A 26,781-nucleotide genomic window follows, 5' to 3' on the forward strand; every position below is an offset into this window, starting at 1 on the left:
TCTCATGGGTTTTAGGAGCCCAATTACTTGGATGGTCATCTGCTGCCTTCCAAGCTGTGGTAACAAGAAGGTAGTATTTTTGATTATTTACTCTTCTCAAAGTATTGGACAGTTTATAAAAGAAGGAGTGCATATCTATGGCTTAGCTTTTCTATTTGTATCTTACTAATTGTATAGTAATAGTCTATATTGAGAAGAGGATGAAATATAGAACATAGGAGAAAATTAAAGTGGCAATTAGCTATATTAATTACAATAATTATCTAACATAATTAGATTGAAATACAGACATTTTAGTGAATTGCTTAACTCTTCTCACATAATATTAAGATATATCATGTCCATGATTATTTTCCTTTCTTGTTACTTAATTTGCTAATTGTTTTACTACATTGCTTCCTTTCCAATAACCCATTAAATTCTTTCTGAAGAACAGAAACAGCAGTAGGTGTTAAATTTAGCAGTTGAAATGCTTATATCCCACATCAGATTACTTGAACTCAATACCCACCACTGTCTGCTGACTTTGGCGCTTTGCTCGTGCAGACACTGGGAGGCAACATGTAATGGCTCAAGTGATTGGTTCCCTGCCACCCCTGGGGGAGACTAGCATTGAGTTCCCAGGTTCCAGCTTTGGTGTTTGCCCACATGTGGACATTTAGAGCACATGGGGAGTCTTCCAGGGAGGGGAACTCTCTCATTCTCACTGTTGCTCTGTCTTCTCCCTGTGTCTCGTAACTTTTGTAAAGATTACACATTCTTTTAGAATGTGCTTCTATTTTGGAGAAATGCAGAGAAATGAAGTGAAGAGGTAGAGAATCTTTCATCTGCTGGTTCACTCCACAAATGCATGCTACAGACAGGCCTGGGCCAAGCCAAAGACAAAATCCAGGAACTCCATCTGAATTTCCCACATGGGTGACAGAGACTCATGACAGAGACTCATGTCTTTCATAATGGGTGTTTGCAAGAAGCTGGATTGGAAGTGGAGGAGTCAAAACTTGAACCAAGCACTATAATAAGAACTGCACCTATATTGAGCAGCAACTTAATCAATGTGTTGGACATGTACCCTAAACTATTAGAAACAATTCTAGAAACATAGTACAGAGATACTTCTTTCACGTTAACACCTTAACTTCCAAAATGATGATACTTTATCTTCAAAGTTACCATGCCTCTATTTCAGAATTAATCTGGGAAGATTAAATAAAATGTAAAAAGACTAATTAAATTTTTGTAGCTTGCTGAGTTCGCTGCATTGTTTGCAATTGATGCATACTGGTATGATAATTAGCCAATATATCCCTTAGTTTTACCATGCAGTATAAAAACAATTGTCAAAAGACAGAACTGCAATTTTACATCACAATTTTGATTAGAAGGACATCTCTTCTTAAGCAGTTATTCATCCTATCAAAATGGCTACACATTTTTAACCTTGGTTGCTTCCCTAATCTCCAAAACACATGACATTGGGAATTAGGTCTTCAACAAGTGGCTTTGGGGAACACTTTCAAACCTACCACCACCCATTAAACATGTCTTCCTGGAAATATCAAGATGGCTGGGTCTTATAATTAAGAATCTCAACAAGATGAGGTCGGTCAAGGAAGAATAGAAGCCTTCCTGTATTTGAAGGTTATACAAGAGCACGGGCTTGTTATAGAAGGCAAAGAAACTGCCTTCCAAAATAAATAAGGGTAGACTTACGTCTATTGAAGTATGTGTGTATAATTGATAACATACATGTACACATGCGTGTACATACACTGGTAAATCTAAGCGTCTGTGTGCGTAAATTGACCCAGAAGCAAGTATTGACCTAACAGTTAAGATGCCCAGTATCCCATCAGTATCTCATGCCAGAGTCCTGGGGTTTGAGTCTCACTTTCAATTCCAGCTTCCACTTTCATGTTGGTACACATCCTGGGACACAGAAGGTAGTGGCTCACTGCCACTCACATGGAAGACTTGGTTTCCAGTTATGGGCCAACTCTAGTTATTGGAGTTGTTGGATAAGTGAACTATCAAAGAGAAGTTAAGCCTCCTCCATCCCTCGCTCCCTGCCTTCCTCTCCCTCTCTCCTCACTGTGTCTCAAATTAAAACACAACCAAACACCTCTCAATACCCTGGGTAAAAATGAATAAAAATTTTGGGGCCAGCATTTTATGTAGCATCTTATATAGCAGGTATAGCAGGTAAAGCCATCTTCAGCAATTCTGTCATTCTATATGGCAGTTGATAGTACTGTATTTCCAATCCAGCTCCCTGAAGATGGTCTAGGAAAAGCTGCAGAAAATGTCCTAGGCAGGAGACCGAGATGAAACCCCTGGACTGGAAGTTGGTGATAGCTGGGGGGTCAACCAGCTAATCCTTGTCTCTTCCTCTCTAATTTTTTCCAAAAAAAATATTTTTAATAAATCATTTTTTAAAAAAAAAGCTGTAAAATTGGAACCTGAAATTTCTAACCAAAATTCGAAGCTGTTTTCTTTTCCTCGACTTTTTTCTCTAAAAAAATTGTGTCAATTCAGTCGTTTAGGTAATTATCAAAACACTGAAGAAGTTTGTTAGCTTGGTTAATTCTAGCTTTTTTCTGGTAACCTTAATTTAGGTTTTTTTTTTTAAAGATTATATATCAACTCAGTTTTCTTAACCCCAGAATCTTCCTTTCAATAATATTGAATTTAAGTATCTGTGTCACCTACCAAATGCATTTTAGCTGCATTAATTTAGAAAATCAGAATTAGGGATTAGAGAGCTAAGAGAATTTCATTGTTAAGGAACAGATGTAATCTAGCCATCCAAAATTTGGAAAATAAGAGAAAAATTGTTGTCATCTCAACTCCTATGGTGGATAGTTGCACGTTCAGTTTTAGACGTATCCCTGTTCAATAATGTCCATTTGCTCCCAATTGAAGGATGTGTCCATTGTGTTTAATGCATTTAGAATCCTGACCAGCAAAGATTACTGTCTTGCAGTTTTCAGTCTTCAGTGATGCTAAAATAGTCTTAGATTGGTGGCTGCAATGTATTGGATTTAGATGCCAGTTACTTAGATATCAATACGTAGATATCAATACTTAGATACTAATATCAAAAAATACTTTGATATCAATTACTGAGTGTGTGTGTGTGTGTGCCTTTTAACAATGATTTCAGCTTTTCCAAGTAAACTAACTACTATGCAATTTCAGTGTTAAAAGTATTTAAAATGTGTCAGAACAAAGAATACCTTTAGTGCGTTCTACCTAGGACACTAGCTATTTTCTAGGTTGTCTTGATTTGAACCTTGCTACTGTCCTTCCTGATTCTTTCCAAGCCACCTTAGACAATATTGCAGATTTGCATATCCTTTTTCCACAAGGTTAACACCGTTTTGGAAGGAAGCATAAAACTCTCAGTCACTAATGAGTTTATCTTGGCTGAAAATAAAATGAGATTATCTTGGCTTGGGTTTGTTAATTGCCGTCAGCAGTCCTTCAAATTGTTTTCTGGCATTATTTGATTTAGCAGGCAGCAGCTTGAAGCAATAGCAATGCCCTCAATAGGATAATGCATAACCACCCCTTTAAATTACTGTGGTATTGTTTCCTGGAAATTTATGGAATCAAGGGAGTGCAAATATTAATGCTACTCTCATAGAAATGGAGGAGGAAAAAAAAAAAAAAAAGAAATGGAGGAGGAATGTGAAAATGAAACCTGGTTTTATGATTTGTAAGTTAATGATCTTTTCTTTCTTAGAATTGTATGTATGGACTGCACTGACTCCAATTTCTTTGTGTTAATATCACATTAGCATGAGAATGCACAAGGAAAAGAAAACGAATGTTAAACTTTGGAAAACACTGGTAAAAGACGTGCTGCTCTTTAAGGGTTCCAAGGAGTGCATCCTGTGTCTCTCCACAGGTTTCCACATCAGCTACTCTCTTTTCAGACCCTGCTATTTCCAGCTAGTTCATCTCTCATTATAAGCAAGTAATCGGTGCATTCCATCTTTATCATTTTGACCTTTGGTATCAATAGACTTTTCTCTAGGCCCTGTCCTACTTTTTTCATTCTGAAGATTAACAATAAATTTTGTCACACATCTAACTAGCTTCCTAAACTAATCATCTAAACTGTCAAGGGTCAAAGACTAGATAACTTTGTGTGTCTATTAGGACTGTGCTATGGAATGGAGCACCTGGCTCATAGCAAACCATTAATAAATTCAGTTAATGACTAATTGGCCTTGTTATTTTCACAAAATTGCAAGAAAAAAAATCAACCATTTTGGAATTTGTCAGTTTTGTTGAAGAAGATATGCAATAATTAGAAGGACTAATGGAGGAACTCCTGTTTTACTATTTTTATCAGCAGCAGGTGGCAAATCGGAAAGAACATTTTTTCTATAGAGTACATTTATGTTACTTAATCTAGTATATGGCATGTTCCATGTGAAACACTATATTATAATGTTATTACACTGAATCTGCTTTATTCATTTATCCATTGTGGTTTCAGTTCTTATTTTTATCAAATGTATATATGATCATAATTTAAAGAATCAAACCATTCTATAACAAGAACTAAAGATTACAATATTTATCTATATTTGTATCCTTCCGTTATTTCATCATCAATAGCAACATTGAAAAAATTTTAATCTTTTAAAATTTATTATTATTATCATTTTATGATGCAGTTCCGTAGGCTCCTGGTATTTCCTTATCCTCTCACCAATTCTAACCCACCCCCACCGAGTTCCCCTATGTCAATACTAAAGTATAGTTCTTCATACACAGTCATTTGTCCATCCTTGCAGGCGTGGGCAATGGCAGAGCATCCTATTGTCAAGATATAGTAAACAGTTTCATTGTAAGTTCATCATTGTCTGGAATTAGAGATACATACTACATTGTATCCTCACATCTAGTTATGTTAGACTCCATTTCTCAATTACTGTGCATCTCCTTAAATGAAAAGTCATACAAAATCAACAATAGGAAGAAAAATAGAAATTGAAAATAGCATGCAGTTAAATAACATGCTACAAGGTGTGATAGTTCCCATTACACAGCTACTATACATCTCCTTCAATGATAAGCCACAAAACAAAATCAACAACAGGAAGAAAAAAGAAATTAATAACCCCATGAAGTTAAATAACATGCTACTGAATGACTAATGTGTCGCTGAAGAAATGAAAAAGAAAATGTAGAACCTTCTTGAAGAAAATAATTCTACTGTAAGATCTATGAGTCATTGAAGAATTTAATTGTTTAAGAATTTAATTGTTTATGAATTTAAGTGTTTTGAAGAAACAAAACTAACAAAAACATGAGATATAGCTTCCACTGATTTTTGTTGGCTAAATGTGTCTCTTCTAGACAACAAATAGTTGTGTTTTGTTTTTTAATCCAGTCTACTAATCTATGACATTTGATTGGGCTTAAGCCATTTACATTCAGGGTTAATATGTATGGGTGGTATTTTGGTCCTGTCATTTTAGGAATGGGTTGTTCATTAATTTAATCTTCTGTTGTCATTTTACTGGGATGTTCTTCCCGTTTGCCTTTGGTTTTGTTAGGTATTATTCCTCTTCTCTGTCAAGAGAACATCCTGAAGTATCATTTGTAGGGCAGGTTTGGAAGAAGCATACTTTAACTTTTCATGACTCTGGAAGAATTTTATTTCATTTTCAAAGACAAAACAGAGCTTTGTTGGATCCTGGGCCAACAATTTTTTTTTTCTTTTAGAATCTGGAATATGTCACTCCATTCTCTTTTTGCCTGTAGAGTTTCCTGTGAGAAGTCTCTTGTGAGTTTAATTGGTGTTCCTTTATATGTCAGTTGATATTTTTCACGTGCACATTTAAGGATATTTTCCTTATGTTCAATTGAAAAGAGCTTGATGATCACATGTTGTGGTGAAGATCTGCCTGGTATAAATAATCTGTTAAATTTTTTTTCAAGGTAACATTTTAGTATACTGGATTTTTTAATATTTTAGTTTTCTTATCGTTTCATCACATTCACTACTAAAAAGAGTCTCTACTGAGTTAATACTCTATCAAAATGATATGATCCATCAGCAATATATTTCTGAAAAATTGTCAATGATTATTCTGAATTATGCCATCAGTGCTTAATCTCTGTATTTAGTGTATATTTACCAGCATGAGATTTCCTCTCACCACATCATCTCTTCTCATTCTGGCCTCTGCTCTAGTGATTTCCTGTTTCATCAGAACAAAGTTTAGGCTTTGTATTTTGTGAGGAAGGATGTAGAAGCAAGATGTTCACAGCCCTGAGCATTGATACAGACTGTGTCAGCAAAGCAGAAGACCCGAGGCTGGATGGCCTTCTTTCGAGAATTTTAGTTTTGAAGGTCCAAGATCAAAGGGCTTGATTTGGTATACACTTGCTAACCTGCAGTGCAGAGATGGAGATGGACAGTATCCAAGTGGAAGTGGCAAGGATGGGTGGAAAGAGAATGAATGAAAGAATGTGAGATGGTGAGGGAGAGAAAAAGAGAGAGTGGAGGGGGAGGACAGAGAAAGGGACAGAAAGAGAATTGGGCTCTGAACTGCTTTATCAACATACTGTGAGGTATGTCTGATTTATTAAGCATGTGCTTTGCTTTCACTCAACTCAGCTTCTGGATATTGTAGGATATCAATTATATTCCTCTTGAACTTCTGCTGTTTCCATCTTAATTCACTATTTTCTTTGATTTGTTTAATCTTTGACCACTTTTCCATTGATTTACTGCATTCAAAATTCATGATACTGCTTTGTTCCATTCCTTTTGTGGTTGATGTGTTAAGGACTCAGAAAGCTGTAGCAAAAATTTTAAAAGGAAGTGTGACTGCAATGGATCTCCCAAAAGTTTGTAGAAAACAAATAGAAACAAATAAAACAAACAAACAAACGAAGGTCTATTTTGGTACCACAATATTAAATCCATGCATAGATTTTTCATAATGTGCATTTTGTATGAATATTTTCTATCTGGAAAGTTCACTAACATACGAAAATACCTTCCTGGTTAAAGTATCAATGTATCTTAACCACAACTGTAGAATATTTTGCATTGTGTGTCAGCATCTTGTGTGTTTAGCATTTTAGTGAAACAAAAATGAAGTAATTATGCATAAAAATTTGGTTTCCTAATCTTTTAGATTCTCAGTAGAACCACAGATTGCAATAATATCTATAAAGTACACTAGCTAGATTTGTACCTGCCATGTGTTGCTGGAGCAATAGAGTTGAAAGGATCCCATATCAGCCTGGTCCACCTCCCTCACTTTGTTCTCCAGTATCAGTGTTTCTAGCCCAGTGTGTCATGCAGCCATCAGAGCTAGAACCAGGATCACCTTCCTGAGAGCATTGTGCTAGCATCCTGTTAATTAGCTAAAGACTATGTATAAAAATCAAGTTCCACCCGGTCTGTGGAGACTTGAAGCAAGTATGCAAAACAACATATTAGCAGAACATTTGTTTCCAGGCCCAATTAGCCCCAGTGATCTGAATTGCATGGGTGACCAGTGCCACCTCAAAGAAGTTAGATGAATGAGTTGAATATTGTTCGTCATGTTAAAGTTAGTCATTTTTCAGTACTAAAAAGGTCACACATGTGAAAGCTGCTTTTGTCTTAATTCATCTACTTTTAGCAGATAAAAATTGGTACAACAAATATAAAGCCATTTGATTCTGATAAATATGTATTACCACAAACAATTTCAATTTTATAGGAGCACAGTGTGAGTTTTTTACATTGGAAAATGTATCTCTGAGATTAAATACCATTATCGTGGATGGAAAGCCCTTCAAGAGCAGCCTTCCTTATTACTTTAAAATGGATTCATTTCTTTCATACAGCTTTTCAGGAATCCATCTACATATTCAATGCAGTGAGTTGTTCTTCATTAAAAAGTCTCGTGCAAGACCCCCGGTTGTAAGCTGCTGAATATCTATAGCCTGTAAGGACAACAATAGGATCCTCCAAATCTGCCATCACTCAAGCTTTATTATAGGGCTTTATTAAATTGGAGATTCTAACACAAAATTAATGTGTAGCAAATTTGCTTTTCACAAAGGATGCCCAAAATGCATCATCTCTAGAGGATATGCTGCTGAATAAACGTAATTTCAGCCACAGCTTGGCAGAGGCCATGAAAGAGGAAACCAAACAAAATGAGCATACATACCTTCCTGACATGACATCAGCTTTATACATAATAGACAATGTATTATAATGAAGGTGATTGTGATTCTATGGAAAGCCCGAGTACTCATAGCAAGTACAATCATCTTCAGAGGAAATCATTTAGAGTAAAAGGAAAATTCCTCCCAAGTTGTTTGAAGTAGCAAGTGCTGTAAGGCAGAATACTTCGGCGAGTGGGGAAAAAAATAACTGTGGATATTGCTCTGATTTATTGCTGCTCTGTAGCAATGAGATAATTAATATCTTGGGTCTTTGCAGTTGTTTTTCAACAGAGAACACCTCATCATTTCTAAATCCGAGTTTCACATCTCATTTGTTACCTAGTTACTGTTACCTGACGCAAAGTTTAGCTTCCTGATAAATGATACCGTATTTATTATCTAGATAGCTGATTTCATGGCAGATAAAGCTAGGATTTCAGCTGTACACAGTCCTTTTAAGAGTCTTAGCACTCACACTCCAAGAATAAGCACTTTTTAAAGAACTGTGTATTTACTTGCTGCAGTGATTTGGCCGGGGCTGTCTCTGTGCCCTCATGTGAAGTGCAGCAGGTGCCTGAAGTGCCATCCATCTGTCAACTTAAGAGCAACTGTTAAAAATCACCCAGCCCATTTTTCTTTCTTTTGATTTGAAAGTTAGCTGCACAACATCTGTTTGCAGAGATACAGGTGAAACTTATGTAAATACTGCCATATTCTTTCAAAAATGGAATAAATCACCTCCCACATGCTGTGTGTGCATTAGCATATTTATTCTTTCATACCTGCCAGATATGCATTCCTCTTGTATACATACATAAAATAGGAGTTTGAGGAGTATAATGCTTCTAGCATATTGCATAGTAATCAGAATAGCCTATAGGATGAAGTGGGGATGATTCCACTTCTCTCACCCCATCCCCTCCTCCCAGTGCAAATATATGAAAGAGATGACAAAAAACCTTCATGCAATTTGAATTGAGGATTTCATTTACCATAAAACATAAGATTTAAGCATAAGAGGCATTTCAGAAGGAATCTGATCTTGTGTCTTTTTCGTAGTCAGGAGGAAAGTGACATCAGTAGATTATTCCTCTAATGAAGCTGTGGTGTAGAAGAAAGAGCACACCATTACAAGGGGAGTGAGATGATTTCTTCTGCTGCCATTTTTAAAAATGTGATGAGAAACTGTCTATCCAGCACCCAATGCTTAGATATGCCACATACATTCAAAGTGATTTAGCAGATTTTAAGGATATTTTTTGCCTGTATGGTGGATATTGGGCATTCTGGAGAGATCATGTGCCTATTAAGACAGATTGCATAATAAAAGGAATATGAGAGAATTGCATTAGTGACAAAATAATAATGCCTCATTTGAGTCTATTCTAAGAATTAATCTAATTGGTTTTAAGCATAACTCTTGGGAGAATACCACCTTACTAAAAATAATGCATCTTTACTATATCCAGGATATCTGGAATTGATGCATCCAGATTGACATGTTTCTGATGACTGACCTTTTTTCCTTTTTCTGAAATTGCATCTATTTAAGATTCAGAATGGAACAGCTTTGTGGAGACAAAAATCGCAATTTCAAATATGCAGTGTGGTGGAATTAAGTATATCCACATGGTGTGCAGCAATTACCACAATGAGGTTCTGCAACATTTTCCTCACACCCAAAGGAAACACTATACCCATTAGCAGCCATTCCCTGTTGAGTAATTCTTAATGGAAGAGAGTAAGCTGTGCTAAGTGCAGTTGCTCTAAAGTGTTGTAAATCCAGGGAGAGAAACAGTGATCTATTAAAGAAGAAGAAGGTCAGTGGCAATGATAGCTCCTTCATACTCACTGTCATGGCTTAATTTAAAATGGTTGCTGCCAGATGTCTTTCTGAATGTGAAGATTTATATACTTGTGTAATAGTTTTCAGTACTAGCTTTAATATTATTCTATATGAGAAAGAGCTTAGACTTTGTAAATCAAAAAATGTATTGGCTACAAAACTGGCTTTGGAGTTGAGTCTGGAATCATGTCCGCTGTTTCTGTTCTGGGTGATTGTTTATTTTGACTGGTTTTAGAGTAGGGAATGGCTCCAAAGACTTTCAAATAAATAAGTTATTTCAGGCTTATTTATTTATTTATTTTATTTTTTTTTAAAGATTTATTTTTATTATTTTTTCATTGGAAAGGCGGATATACAGAGAGGAGAGACAGAGAGGAAGATCTTCCATCCGATGATTCACTCCCCAAGTGAGCGCAACGGGCCGATGCTATGCCGATCCGAAGCCAGGAGCCTCTTCTGGGTCTCCCACGCGGGTGCAGGTTCCCAAAGCTTTGGGCCGTCCTCGACTGCTTTCCCAGGCCACAAGCAGGGAGCTGGAAGGGAAGCGGGGCTGCCGGGATTAGAACCGGCGCCCTTATGGGACCCCGGGCGTGCAAGGCGAGGACTTAACCACTTGCGCCACCGCGCCGGGCCCCAGGCTTATTTATTTTGTATGGCTCCGTTATATCTAATGGAGACAGTTAAGGCTCAAGACAATCTCTGTAGACATCATCCTTGGGCTACATTTTGTCTTAGAAAAAAAAAAAAGCAGACTTCTTCCTTTTGTAAACTTCTAATCTCTAGCTCCTGCTTCTCCATTCCATTTTTAGCGGCCTTCAATCTGCTTATTGGGAAGTTCCTTATTGCCTCATTTAACCATGAAATTTTTGTGGAGCACTGGCAATTCCCATTATTTGGAAAATAACCATTTTCCAAAACTTGAAGCTTGTCCAGATTGCATTCCTTTTAACCTTGTCTAGTCTTCTTGACCACAATTCCCAGTTATCCCTTCTGGAACTGCCAACTCCAATCAGCAGCCAAGGCTGAAAATCTCCCACCTTCCTCCTCTGCTGTGTGCAGGAGCATTAGCTATTCTTTATATGTAATTTGGTAATCATTTGTCATTTTATTTTGCTATTTTTTTTCTGAAAGGTGCATTTTGTCAATTGATTTTAGAGCAGGTCAGATACATCAAAGTCAAGAGCATCGTCTATACATTTCTTTGGGCTATTGGGAGCACAGAAGACTCAAAGACCTAGCAAATGGCTTGAGAGAAAGTAAAGGAACATTTTCAACTGTACTTCTGATCTTTTATTAGAAATTAAGTGCTTCATGGTTACCCAGGGACAAAGTATTCTTATTAGCTTACTAAGCATTTCTTATATGTTTGGAAATCATTCTTCTTTGAGAGGGCAACAATAATTGGGGAGTATGTTTCCAACATGCAAAATGAGTTGTATCTTTCCACAAGCAAGCTTATAATTGGGCTCCTGCAGCCACGTAGCTTCACATATGGTACTTACGAGTCAATTAAAGCACCCTAACAAGCAATTATGGGTTTATTGTTTAATTCAATTTCCACAACACATGCTGTTCCCACTGAAAAGTTGCATATATGTCAGCCAGCATGTAATCCTATGCACACATCTCTCTGAGTGCTTTTGAAGAATGGGGCTTCCAAATACTGTGCTCCCACACACTGTGTTCTGAACAAGAAGACATCAAATGCAAAAGTACTTCAAAACTTTTGTGTGAAAATAGAATTCAAAGGTAAATGTGTTTTGATGCAGAAGTATTTTTAAATGTTTGCATGGTTTTTTCATAAAAAGTCATTTTCCACCAGCTTTTCAAAGAAAGAACACTTTCTGATTAAATTTAAAAGTGCCATAGGCTGATATTTGGGCTTTTGCTTAAGTTGCTTCTTGGGACACCCACATGCCATGTCAGAGGACCAGGTTCCAACCCTGGTTTCATTCCAAGTTCAACTGCATAATAATGCAGACTCTGAAAGGATGTAGTGAAGGCTCAAACAGCTGAGTGCCTGACATCCATGTGGTAGAGCCACGTTGAGATTCCGACTCCAAGATTTGGCCTGGCCAACCCATGGCTACTGAGGGTGTTTGTTAAATAAATCAGAAAATGGGACTGGACTCTTGTGCTTCTCACTTTCCCTCTTTCTCTCAAAATGGGTTGTGAGGTGCTCAATACATAGTAATTGCAGCAGTTCCAATAAAAGAGAGGTAAGGGTAATGTTATAATGGTCAGACAGAGATGTGAATTGACCACTGCAGTTGAAGAAGGAGGAAGCAATGATGAGCAAGGGATGGGGGCAGTCTCTAGGAGCCAGACAGAGCAAATAAAAACTTTGCCCAGAGCATACAGAAGGCACTAGCCCTGCTGCCACTCATTTTAATATTTCTGACCGGCACAACTGTAAGAGTAATGTTCTTTTAAGCTGATAAATTTGTGAGCTATTACTATGGTAATGGGATGCTAACTAGCATTTTTAAAAGATCTCACAGTTCTTATATTAAAGGACCAGAGATGTTGAACTTCCAACAGAACATCCAAGCATTTCAGCACCTGACACTCCAGTTCTCCCTCCAGGCAGGTAGCCCAGCAGTCCCTGTCTCCTACTCCATAGTGGGGATTAGAATCCAGCTTCTCTGTCCAATAGAAACTAATAAGTCTCAATCACTTATTGGGAGACATGTCAGTATGTGAACCAGCCACAGGCTCAGCTCTGCTGAGCCCCAGCATCCAATGGTGAAGCAGATTATGTCTGTCTCTTGGACTTAAAACATTTCCTAATTGATATGCTTAGTTCATTCAAATCCCCTCTCTGCATCTAGCATACCATTTGGACCTCAGAGAAGAGAACAGGATAAATGCCAACTGGGGATAGAGAGAGGAATGTATTTCAGGGGAAATCCCTGCCGACAGAAAACTTGAGAAGTGTGTCAGGTTGGGGTGATTGATGAGAAGAAAAGAGACTGAAGGAAGTAGAAACAGAGTGGAAGGTATGTGTGTCACAGACCTCTTTTTCATTGACTTAGGACTTAGTCATCAGGCTCAGGAAGTGCTTGGTTCAAGTCCTGATTCTGCTTCCAATCTAGTTTCCTGCTAATATGCATCTTAGAGGGCACCAGTTGGTTGCTCTAGTACTTACATCATTTAGGCTATGTGCAAGATCTATATTGAATTATGCAATCCTAGCTTCAGCCTGACCAAACCCTAACTATTGTGGGCATTTGGGAAATGAACCAGTGGAAAGAAAATATTCATTGCTATTCCCTCCCTCACCGCTATCCTTTATTTTCCTTCCCTCCCCTTTATCCTTTCTCCCTATTTTCTACTCACCTCTCTGTCTACATTTTACAAGAGCTTTTGTGCTCCATGTCCTGTTTAGAACTGTAGGAAATGATCCCCAATTCAAACTGTTCACAAGCATAGCACAGGTTCCACAGAGGACAGTCCCTAGCTGGGACTGATGTTTTAGTCATTTGTCATCACTCTAACAAAACACCTGAGGCAAACAACTTTATAAAGATGTACAACCAACTTTATAAATGTTATTTCCAGGATGGGACAGACCCCATTCATTCTGTCCCTGGTGATGGCACTGTTACTGACAGAACTTCCTATTTCAAGAGAGAAAGCATGCTCATCCATGCATATGTATGCATGTATATGTATGTATATAAGCTTTTCTATGTATGTATATGGCTGCCTTTATAACCACTGGTATATCATGATGGGAGCTCCACCCTGTTGAACCAGCACAGTCTAATCACACCCCCAAAACCTCTCGCTAAACCTCATAATAGGATTATGCTGCTGCCATTAGTACCATTGTATAAGGCTTAGGGCTTTAAACATCTGTGTGAGTTCAGAGCCAAAACATGTTCAAACGTATCTGCCTAGCAGGAAGTGTGGTCTTTCATACATTCCAGTGGGGTTTCTGAATTCTGCCAACCAGAGTTGTTCCCACATCCTGCTTGAGAGAGGATCCATCCTGGATCCCATACTCATCACATGGTCCTGACAGTCATGGAGATAACGCACAATGTCATTAGTTAGAGAACGTGCTTCCAAGCCAAGCTGAGAGGAGGTTGATCATGTAATCTGCTGACTGAAGCTCTAGCAATGGGTATCAGCAGGACAATGAACACCAGGTGACAACTTCTAAAGAAGCTTCATGCCCTTTGGAGGTTCCTGTTGCCTTTCACTGACATGCCTGGGATGGGGAATAGAAGTTGCTAAAGGAAACAGACTCTTTACTTATTAGCAAAGAACTAACAGGGACAGAAAAGGAACAGATTACAATGACCAGAACTGAGCCAGCATCAATGAACACTTTTAACTTTTCTGAATGGACTTAAACCCTTCAGGAAAATTTCCTCAGCCCTAGTCCCATGGAGGTAGTTGTTGGGCACAGCAGTCAAGATGCTGCTGGGTATATCTGCACTGCATATCAAAATACTTTCTTGCTGCTCTGGTTTGCTTACAATCTGACTTCCTGCTGTGCACACTGGGCAACTGCAGGTGAGAGCTCAAATGTTTGGGCTCGTGACACCCATGTGACAAATGAAATAATGATGGCTCTAGCACTTGGCTTTTCTTCCCGGAGTTAGGCTGACCAAGAGGAGCCATGAACTGGCATCATGCCTTACAGCCTCTTCAAGCTGTAGTATTTCCCACCCATCAGGGGGTCTTCTGTATAATGAGAAACCACAGCACCATATAATGTGCTCATTTACTCAATCTCTTTACTTTTTAAGATTTATTTATTTTTATTTGAAAGGTATTTATTTATTTATTTATTTATTTATTTATTTATTTATTTTACATAGAAAGAATGAGGTAATGGTCCTTCATCTGCTGATTTACTTTCCAAATGGTCAAAACCACCAGAGTTGAGCTGATCTGGAGCTGGGATCCATGGTTTTTTCCTGGGTCTCCCCTATAGGTGCAGGGACCTGATTTCCAGGTCATAGCAGCAAGCTGGATCAGAAGTGGGACAGTCAGGATTCAAACTGTCACCTGTAAGGGATGCTGGAGACACCACAGACCTGAAGATTAGCCTGCTGCACCAATACTTCCTCCCAAACTTCCCCCTCCCCACACATACAACACCAACAAGTCTCTGATTTAAATTTTTCCCAGTATCAATATCCTGGAATACTTTACCTAAGACCTGTTCTCTGTACTGTCACCTAAGGAAGGCTCACATACTTTAGTGTATACCATAGCCCAAGGAGTGGACAAGGGAAGCCCTGTTTGTGAACTGTGCTTCATGAGGCTGACTGCAGTCCCCTGTCATGTGGAGGAAGGTCCCTGAAGCAGGGGAACCAGATGGGGTGCAGCAGAAAGGAGGCAGGCATGAGACTCCATGGTGGCAAAATCCCATCTGAATGTCCAAGATGTCCCAAGATTTTTTTGAAAATTGCCATTTCGGATCATCATGAAATTCATTTGTTTAAACAGGTGGATAGAACTGATATATTACACATTGTAAAATTAAATTACCACTTTTTCACTCATTGATCATGCGGTTATGACCTCTTCTTGTGTCCTTACTCTAGCCTCCATATTTGTCAGGCATGGTCATTAAATTAGCAACCGTAGTACACAGGTCATGCAGTTAGAAAGTGTTAGAAGTCTTGGCAAACAGCAAGTAAAAAAGCTTTGGGAAATGAGTAGCAAGAGCAGGCAGTAAACCTGAGTCTATCACATGCTTGTTCCTCCCAATGCTCCACACCCCTGACCTGGCTCATGCTGTTTTCTCTGGACATGCCCTACTCACAATTCACGTGTTGTGTCTTCCCAAAAGACTCCTCTGATTTTTTAGTGCCTGAGGCCCCAGTGCTGTGTTCTTGGCGTCCATTTAGTCTTATAAAACATTTTCTCCGTAGTCCATGTGTCCTAGACCACCATTGCAGTGCCTAGTAACTAAAACTTGTGGTAAGAATGTTAGTTGAGATGACCCTCTTGTCATCCCCCTCTGCTCCTAATTGTGTGTGGAAATTGAGCATTGTACCTGAAATGAGGCAGCACAGCATGGTTTTTTCATGGGTTTATTCTTCAGATACTCCCAGGAGTCCAGAGCCAGTTCTGGGCCAAGCTGAGCTCCATCCCATTCTCTTATGGATGCTAGGAGCCAAGTACCACAAAAGCCCAACATCAGCTGTCCTCCAAGGTAGAAAGAAGCAGGAAGCTGCATCAGAAGCGAAGTAGGTTGGAGTTGAACAGGTGCTCTGAAATTGGATGATGGCATTAGACGTAACCACTTAATGTGCTGTGCTACAATTCTGGCCCCCAACGCAGCCCATCCTACACTTTTTTCATTGGTATACTACTTCCATTTCCTGCAAACCAGGGCCTTTTGAACCAAAACCTTTCTACCCTTTTCATAATTGAAGGTGAATACTGGTCAGAGGCACTGGAAGTCATGTGGCTGTCCTTCATGAGGGTGACAAGCAGGAGCACATTGGAAACGGCAGATTCCTCATGTGTTCTCTGAAGAAGAGCATTATCATCCCTAATCAGGCCAGTAGCTCCTGCCTTCTTCATTGTCATAAGTGAAAACAGGAAAGAGTTATCACAGCATCTCTGACCATCAAAGTTTGGAGGCGATAACCATTTTGTAATAGGGAATCATCACCAGTGAAACCACTATGAGACACACTGAAAATTCTGCTTTGTTTCTGCTGTTCAGTTTCACATCATTGCACAATGGCACATCAGGACATTCACTTTCAGGCTGCTGGGATGAAAGGGATCAAATAACACAGGAAGCAATTAGTAACTCTCCTCTTTTACCCCCTCCCTCACTGTTCAGTAACTTTCTCCCCAGACCCATCCTGGATAGGAATTAACAGAAAAAGGCAGCTGAAATAAAACTGCCTGTTAGGTTCCTTGTCACATTATGCTGGACGGCAACCACAGACTAACATCAAGGAGATGACTGAAGGGTTCCACATCACTCTTAGTGACTTGAACCAAATATTTGCCATCCATCATTCAGTAGCGAGACTAGCCTGGGAGCCCCTGGCAGGTAGTGTGAGAGCTTCCTGCCCAGAGCAGAAGATGGCTATATCAAACAATGTCCCATAATGAGATCCTCCTAGAGCTATTTGCAATCATTTTACATAGGAACTCCAATTTTTTTTTCTTCAACAGAAAACAACAATATTCCCAGTTTACCAAATTAAATGTAATTAAGCATTGAATTGTCACTTCCCTTGGATAATGTAGTACAGGCAGAAATATATGCCAGAAAGGGTTAGAAGTGAGTGTTCTCTGAGGTTCCTAATGGAAAGGACTTTTGTACTAGGATAGCACACAAGGATACTTGAAACATTTGAAAATGCCCCAAGGGAACTCTCTTCTTTACATTGTGGCTTCAAAGTGACTTACTATGATCTGAAGGACCCAGAGTTGAACTAAATAGTGGCCATGTGGCAGATATGTCTAATAGCTTCCCCCCTCCCTTTTTTCTACATGTCCATTAGTGTTTCCTTGTAAGAGTAATATTTTAGCTTTTGCCTCTCACACCAGGTTTATCCTGGACCATCACAATGAGGGCAACTGTAATATTATGCTCTCCTCTTTAAAAAAATATTTGTTTATTATTGGGAAGGCAGATTTGCAGAGAAGGAGAGACAGAATGATATTCTACCTGATGGTTCATTTTCCAAAAAGCCTCAGTGGTTAGAAATGAGCTGATCTGCAGCCAGGACCCAGGAGCTTCTTCTGAATCTCCCTATGGGTGCAGGGTCCCAAGGCTTTATGCCATCCTTGGCTGCTTTCCCAGGGCACAAGGAGGGAACTAGATAGGAAATGGAGTAGATGGGACCTGAATTGGTACCCTTGTGGGATGCCACACTAGGAGCTGGAAGATCAGTCAATTGAACCATTACATCAGTTCCTTTACTCTGTTGTCTCTTTTCTTCCCTATGGCAGACATACCTGCCTTCTGGAAGACAGATTATTTATATGTGTATCTGTATCTGCATATGCATGTGTTTGTGTGTGAGTTGTGAAGATGCAGCTATGGCTACCATTCTTTTCTATAAATATTGGCTCTTTTTTCCTGAGACTCTGTCATTATTAAGGATCTTGATTTGGTGCTTTCTGGAAAGAATTCCCTGGAGAATTTTCACTTTAGTTTCTGACTTTTCCTTGGGTTATTATCTTATGTAATTACATATAAGCCTGATTGTCACAGACAATTTCCATGCCTGGAAATATGATGACAGTAGCCTTAAAAAGATCAAGTGTTTTTGGAAGAGGTTCTGGCCCTTTAGAGTCATGCTTTCTAGGGTTCTGAGGATTTGGTGGGATTGGAAAATTGTGAGGTCAAAACAAAAACAACCAATGGTACACATCTTTTAATGCCATTTCATACAGTTCTGAATCTGTTTATAATTAATCCACCTCAGAGCTCATGTACTAATTGCTCAGGTTCTTTTTTTCCTAAGCATTTCTGTGTCAGTTGATCATGTGATGCATTTATTATTTGCTTGCTATCATAGTTGAACCTTTATAGAGTTTATATAAATTTCCAAAAATAAGAGAGAATATTAGGAAATCACCTTTCATTCTATTTGACACAAAAGGCTACAATTTTATTAATACACTTTATTCTGTCAGCTTTATTCCTGAATCTTCTTTGATTGGAGATCATATGCTTTTAATGTTGGTCTATATATAACAAATTTTTTTAAAAACTATGTCTTTTACCCTTGAATTCACCAGTGGAAGGGACTCCAGGAATGGGCCATAGCCCTGATCACTGGGAGTCCCCATTTACTGTAATAATCACTTTACCTATATGTTCTATTCCTTCTGTTGACTTTCCAGTCCTGCAGTCTTCTAACTTGCTATTTATGTAATATATATACCTACACTTTAAATATTTGCTCTTCAGCAGAGCTTAATATACCTTCATCCAATAAATATTTATTAATGAAATGAATCATTTTGTACTAGGACATTCTCAAGAAAGAAATTATTTACTTTGTTCTTAGTTATAATTCCCAAAGATTCTTCTTACAGTTCAAAAGAGATTGCATTCCTGAACTTGAAGAGCTTAAATCAATGAAGCCATAGTACATAGCTTTTCAGTTGTCATTCACCCTTGGATGACCCTTGATTGTGCTTTGATTCTCAGGCTAGCATGGGTGTCATGAAACTTCATGCTTCAACTCTGCATGCATTCTGTGTCCTAGAGAGACCTTGAATAATTCCAATAGGTTATTGCAACACCTTGTACAGGACTGATTGATATTTGCTGCATTCAAACCTATTAACGCAGTGACTGTATTTAGTTTATATCTGATTTGTTGGCTGACTTAGAATGTTTACAAATGTAGAAACAGAATAAACTGAAGATTTAACCACATATTCTTTTCTCACCTTTACTGCTCAGACACTGAGGTGACCAGAAATAAATATGTCATGTCTAGACTGTGTGTATGCATGCTTGCTTGCATCATTTTCATCCAGCATCATTTAAAAAATACAAAGGCAAATACTAATTGATCACATTTACTAAGCACATAGTATATGTAAAACATTTTTAGTAGTTTTTGTCAGAGATGATATTTTTATATACATTTCAAACATGATGAGGATAAGGGATAGACAAATAATTTCATGTTAACTGTTAATGTTTGCAGTTAGAATTTGCTATCATTGCTATTTGACTATGATTCTACATAGGGCTCTATATAGTCTTTCTTAATTTCTTAAGGTTTTCTTCATTAACTCAAAAGCTTTTGTGGATGCAATGTATTGTAGTTTAGATATGCTGTAGAACTTTGAATTATCATTGTTTTCCTCTGTTGTTTTGATGCTTACAAATTGTGAATTTATTCAAAAACTATTATGGAAAATGAGTGAATTATTTTTAAAAATAATTTGTTATTTCTGGAGTACATCTGTGTACATTTAGAAGTTTAGATTTGAAAGAGTAATGCTTTTATACAAGTATATACAGTTCCATTATATGAATTGTCATTTTAGAAAAAAAAAAAAGAAAGTTTGGCAAGATAAAAGTTCTCTAAATTGACTCCAAATTAGTTATCTAAACATGCAATTCAAATAACATTTACTTTATCCTACTTTAGATAATGTGTCTCTCTGCATTCATCATTAATGGCTGCAATATTCACAACAAAGAAAGTGCAGGTTATGTTGGCTTGATGTGCATTAGATTTCATTCCTAAGAAGTTGATCTACAAAAAAAGATACAATCAAAAAGGATGAATAGCTCCACCTGCCATGGAGCAGATGTCCAAACTGCAAAATATCATGTATGCCTGTTGTCATCTTATCTAATTCCTTAGCCCGAATGAATTAATGGCTTTGGATTTTCTAAAAGCAAAGTTAGATTTATAATATTTAGCTAGGCTTATTCCCACTGTTCTTGGAATAATGAAACAAATTCAGAATATAAGAAGAATGGGCAAATGAAAGGAGATGCCCTTTGTAGTTACCCTGTATTAAAGTGGGTTATGGCCAAAGTTGTTAATATTCATCCCATACTCTGAACCTTTTAATCCCTGTTACATAGCAGATGGTAAAGAATTTAAATTAAAATTATCCTCAATTGCAGTTACTTTAGGATGATAAACTAGGCAAATAGCCGTTAAGGTACCACGAGATCCAATGACACCAAGCCAAATTTGGGATTCAAGGTACAGGCTGAATCAAGGTCCCGCAGCATTCTTGAAAACAATAATACTCTTATGGTTCTTTCCCAGGGTTGCTAATACAGAGGTTATCAGTGATATGGAGTGAGGTATGAGGTTTAGACATCAAGTTAGGAATCAGTTTAAAAGAATGATTCTTAGCTGGGGTGATTTTTTCTGAGGGGATAACTGGCCGTGTCTAGAGACATTTTTGCACTGACAACATGGAAGATGCTTGCTATTGGCATCTAATAGGTAGGTACCATTGACACCACAAGGCATCTTAATATGCATAAGACTTACTTATGTACCCACAAAAATCTCATCTAGTGTTTCAAAAGTACCCAGGTTGAGACAGGCTGACCTAGAGAATATAAAAATACAGTCTTGGAGGGTTTATAAGTAATCAAGGAAAATAATTGAAGCATTTAAGTATCATGTACTTTTAATTGAGTAAAATAAATGACATCATTCCAATCAAAAAATTTAAGCATAATTTCATATGCATGTTAAACCCTGAGATTAATAGATATTTTATGATATGACTAGAAATATTCTAGCAGAAAAAAAGTATGTGAAACTTTGAAAACTGGTGGTACTCTTAAGATATTTCTAACAGAAATTAGCTAAATAAATTATGACTGTACTTGAGAAAAAATGTTTTAGAAAATACCTAATCCTTAAAATTAAGAAAGAAAAAAAAAGTTTCTATCCAGACAGCCAAAATTTCTTCTTAAATATTGTGAGGTTACAAATAGGACTGCCTCCACAAGTTCCATGTGCCAGTTCCAGTGCATGTAATTCTATCTTGGAATTTGGTTCTTTTTTGTTGTCATCCTCGTTTTGCTCTGATATGTTCTCCTTCTAGAATTCTGTCATCCCTAGAGATCATCTGCTCATAAGCAGGAAGTACAATAAATTACTGGAAGGTATTTTGGCTGTTCTCAGTGCAGAGTTTGGACTAATAATGAAACCAATTAAATCCTCAAATCTCTCCAATGATAACAATAAAAATTTAATTTCCAGGGAGCCATAAGGTTATCTGTGTCGAACACCATGTACCATCAAAGTGAAAACCAAATTTTCGAACACAGAGGGATTCTGCTGCTTCGTCGTAAGAATTGGCAACCAATTGATTTAATCAACACAGTCACAAAAGTTTGTGTTATTTTTTTTAAAGCTATTTTATGCGTCTATGATGACAACCAGCCTGCAGAAGTGACAGAATGCCTCAAGCAGACACATGGCATGCCCCCCATTGTTCAAGAATGTACCGTTCCATGTCGGGAAGATTGTACCTTCACTGCTTGGTCTAAGTTTACTCCCTGCTCCCTGAATTGTGAAGCCACACAAAGCAGGAGAAGGCAGCTAACAGGTAGGTTGCACCTGTCGTTTGCTAGCTGCAGACATGTCATGTCTGAGTCTTGTCTCTAAAATGTAAGGTATGAAAGTCAAGAATTTGTCACATTTCAGTCTCTCCCCACATTCCCCAACACCTATCCGCAATAGCGAATGTGATGTCTGATGCATTATGTTCCCTCAAATTAATACTTGGAAATTGAAGGAAGGATATTGAGCCATCTTACAAAGTTTTTTTCTACATAATTTATAATCATTGTTAAGCATTAAACTCATTTTATCCACTAGCTCCTTTTGTGTAATTATGATATCTCATAAGAAGCTCAAAGAAACTCAAAGGGAGATGGAATCTATATCACTGATTTTCACCGCTATTGATCAAGTAGATATGATCAGTTTTTGGTGGTATAAGGCAAACATCGTTTATATGTATGTAATTACATAGATGTATTTAAGTAAAGTATGTAAGTATTCTACTTTGATGGTGTGTCACTAATTGATAATTAAATTTATATCTGAAAAAATAATAGAAATCAAAGCAGCTGTCCATTTAACCAAAGTCCTGGAGAAATGTTTGCCTACAATATACAAATATTTGATAGACTCATATATTTTACTACTTTTCCAGGAATCTACAGTTTTTTTCTTAATTGCATGTGTATCTGTATATCTGAAAAATATAAATCAAGGAATAGAAAACTAAAAATATGAGCCCAGCATGGTAACCTAGCTGCTAAAGTACTTGCCTTAAATGTACCAATATCCCATATGGGTTCCAGTTCTAATACTGGTGGCCCTGCTTCCCATCCAGCAGTCGAGACTCGCCCAAAGCCTTGGGACCCTGAACCCACCTGGGAGAATTGGAAGAGGCTCCTTGCTCCTGGCTTCAGATTGGCTCAGCTGTAGCCATTGTGGCCTCTTGAGGAGTGAATCAATGGATGGAAGATCTTCCTCTCTGTATATTTGACTTTGCAATGAAAATAAATCAATCTTTAAAAAAGAAAGAAAACTAAAAAACGTTACAATAATCACTGATACAGTAAATTCGCTGTTAACACTGGAGAATTAGGTGCAGCAGGACACATGTTAACATGAATATTTCAAGTTCTAGTTCTCTGTGTTTCAAGGCATCTTTTTTTGTAAAGACTTGTTTTTATTTTTATTAGCCAGTAAAACCTACTGAGAAAATGAGAGACAGAGATCTTCCATCTGCGGGTTCACTACCCAAATGGCTGCAACAGCAGAGCTGAGCCAACCCAAAGCCAGGAGCCAGGATCTTCCTGCTGGTCCTCCCATGCAGATTCAGGTGCAGGGTCTCAGAGCTTTGGATCATTCTCTGTTGTCTTCTCTAGACACAAGCAGGGCATTGGATGGGAAGTGCGGCAGCCAGGTTTAGAACCAGCGCCCACATGGGATCCCAGTGCATGCAAGGTGAGGGTTTAGCCATTAGGCTATTGAGCCAGGCCCTCAGACATGTTTCAATGCTCACCTACCAGATCACATTTTAACTTGAAATCTGGATTTATTTTATGCACTAGAGCCTTTCACAGGATCCATCCACACAAGCTGGTATTTCATTTATAAGTATAGGTGAAAGGTTTAATCGCAAACAGAAGTGTCATATAAAATAATGTTGCACATGGAGCTCTCCCTTCCACAAATACCTGTGCACATGAAGAGGGTTCAGAGAGCTTGCATAAATTTTGCGTTTCTTTTTAACTCCAAGTTCAGGGTTCAACTTAGTGACACCTTATATGCATATATAGATAGATGCAGTATCAGAAGCCATTATTGTCAGAATTCTTTACAAGCTTGAGTTGAGAGAAAATTCATTTTCGAAGAAAAGTCAGTTCTCTTCTTTCCCCTGAAGGTTTGCTAATGATATTTTGCACCTGCAAATTGAAAGTGAAACATGTCGAAAATCCTGGGACATTTATTTGTTTTACAAACAACATGGTTTGTATTCTGAAGTGTTAAAACTTAGATGAATTTGTTCTACTTATAATGTGCTCTTTTTATATTAATATTGAAAAACAATTGACTGTTTTTTGAAAATAATAAGAATTGCTTGTCCTAAAACACTGAAATTGCTTTTTTGAAGTTACAAACTTTTCTGCCTTTTGACACCTAATTGATATTTGCATCTTTGTATGTTTTCAAGGGTGGGTGACACTAACATGAAATGTGTCCATTAAACAATTTTAAATGAATCACTTGGTACCATTATTTAAAAAAAAACCTAGTGATTAATTGAAGTACTTTTTTCTTCAAAAGATTTTGTTGTGAACTCAGTACTTGTATTTTGATATCCGTTCTTGAATTTTATTGCAATTATAATAAATCCATGGATTCAGATTTGAATGTAATGTGACTGTTTTTCTGTTTACCACAGACTCACACAGAATCATAGATATTTGATGTAGGGCCATACAAGAGGTTTTTTTTTTTTTTCATTCTTAATCAGAAGTTTTAATTCACTGTTGAGTATACTATGTGTTGTAAAGTCGTATCATTGCTAGACTTAACTTTTAGACTGAGTGATAAAATAGTGGCTTTTATAAAATTTAAAGATTTTTAAGATTTAAATTCACTAAGTAGATATTATTTCATTAGTTAAAAGAATCTGCCAATTTTTCAATTTAAAATATTTGCATGTATTTATATACATACACATAAAGCATAGGTTATAGATATATGTGTGTGTTCAAAATAATGAACTAGTGTATAATACATGTTAGAGTTGTACTGAGAATTGAACTTTTAGTAGTAGATATTTTGGATTCCACAGATTACTGCTAATTTTATAGATAGTATAATCACAATAAGAGATTGGTGATTGATAATTTTGTATTAGGTGATGCACTTCTTCATTAACTAACTTACAATCTTTGCCCGAACAAGACAGCCATGTAATTAATAATGCTGTCACAAGTATAGAGAGAGACACAGCATCTATGTAGAATATTTATCTTGGTAGTCTTGTAAATGCATATTTTCTTTCGTTCTATCCCAGTTTCTTTCTGCAAGCCTCTCCCGTTTCGCTTTTCTCCTTTTCTTCAGCCTCCTCTTCTTTCTTTTCTTTCTCAATTCCTTCTCCCTCTTTCCAACATTTTGTTAGTTATTCAAAGAATGTTGTTTACCAGGTATGTGTCTTAGCTCTAAGGACTACCACAAGGAGCTAGACAGGAAACTTACATACCAGAATTAACAGTCTGGTTATAAATATGGAAAGATATTTGCTACTTGTAATTATGGTATAGCATCTACAATAAGTAACTATTATTATATTGGATACTGTATTTATTTGCTATTATTCTACTGCAAGTCACCACAAAACTGGCCAAAGACAATGAAATTCCATGATTCTGGTGTCAAGATTGTGTTTCACAGGGTACAGACAAGATGTCGGCCAGGCTGCCTTCATTTCTTGAGACTCCAGGAAGTTTGTTTCCTCCTCTCTCAAATTTGTAACACTCCTTGCTTCAAGGCCTTCCTCCAACTTCAAAGTCGGACACATTGCACCTGTCTGATCAACATCCCATAGTCTTACTCCCTGCAATCCTCATTTCAACTGGGAAGAGCTCTCTGAGAGTAAGGATTCTTGTAGTTAGGTTGAACTAGCCCAGATAATACAGAATTATCTCTGTTTCAAGTTTTCTGCTGTTAAGTCACATCTGCAAAGTATTTTTTTGCAATGTATTGTAACATGTAGAATGACCTTGGGTATCTTTTGACATGCAAAACCAGAGCTAGCTACAATTCCTACAGAAGTCACCAAGAGCAGTTGATATGGAGATGAATGAGCAGGAAATCTCCTGGTTCCCAGGTTTACATAAAGGACCTGCTAGAGAAACAAATTGTGTGCTTGGAGACTGGCCCTTGCTGTTGAAATGTAAATAGCTTGGAAAATCAAGAGGGCAGAATAGATTAAAGACACATTTAAACGGACGGAGAAATATTTTATCAGGATGAAGCAGAGAGGACACATTCCAGGAAATAGCAGAGGACAGAACAACAGCAGAGGGTTACCTGAAGACTGACAGACACAGGAAAGCAGGAAACACAACAGTGTGGTGTTGCAGTGACTGATACTCCAGAGGCATTCAGCTAACAGTAATCTCAACTCCACCAGCAACCAGGTGGGAAGAGACTTTCACTGGGAGTTTGGGAGGTGAATTCAGACAAAGAACTGTCTGTCCTGCTGATCTGTTTGATTTGACCAGGAGCAGAGACACAGCATCAGATCCCAGGTGGGAGTGTGAGAACAGGGTCGGTTTCACAGTCCAGTCAGCCCCTTAGAACTGAATTGGGTGCCATTTTGCCTAAGGAGGCAAAGGCAGGGGAAAGGGCTGAGCATACGCTGAGCTGGGAGTGAACTCATTTTTGACTCAGTGAACTGGAGCAATGCGGCATTCTACAGGTTCCACCCAAGACATTTTGTGACTTTTCATTTAAGGGGATGTACAGTAATTGAGAATTGGAGACTAACATATCCAGATGTGAGGATACAATGTAGTATGTATCTCTACTTCCAGACAAAGATGAACTTGCAGTGAAACAGTTTACTATATCTTGACAATAGGATGTTGGACTCTCCACCATTGTCCATGCCCACAATGATGGGCATATGACTGTATATGCAGAACTATACTTTAGCAATGATATAGAGGAACTCAGGTGGGTAGGGGGAATTGGTGAAGGGATAAT

The 26,781-nt window shown here is 37.8% G+C and overlaps 1 protein-coding gene across 1 annotated transcript in view; it reads left to right on the forward strand.

Moving 5' to 3' along the window:
• THSD7B (thrombospondin type 1 domain containing 7B) overlaps nt 1-26,781 on the forward strand; it is a 717,619-nt gene that overhangs the window by 466,898 nt on the left and 223,940 nt on the right. Inside the window, exon 12 of the mRNA XM_040971516.1 lies at nt 21,896-22,090. Coding sequence (XP_040827450.1) covers nt 21,896-22,090 — 195 coding nt within the window. The remainder of the gene's footprint in view (nt 1-21,895; nt 22,091-26,781) is intronic.

This window comes from Ochotona curzoniae, unplaced genomic scaffold (assembly GCF_017591425.1).
Source record: "Ochotona curzoniae isolate NIBS_2020 unplaced genomic scaffold, NIBS_Ocur_1.0 contig_2210, whole genome shotgun sequence".
Lineage (NCBI taxonomy): Eukaryota > Metazoa > Chordata > Mammalia > Lagomorpha > Ochotonidae > Ochotona > Ochotona curzoniae.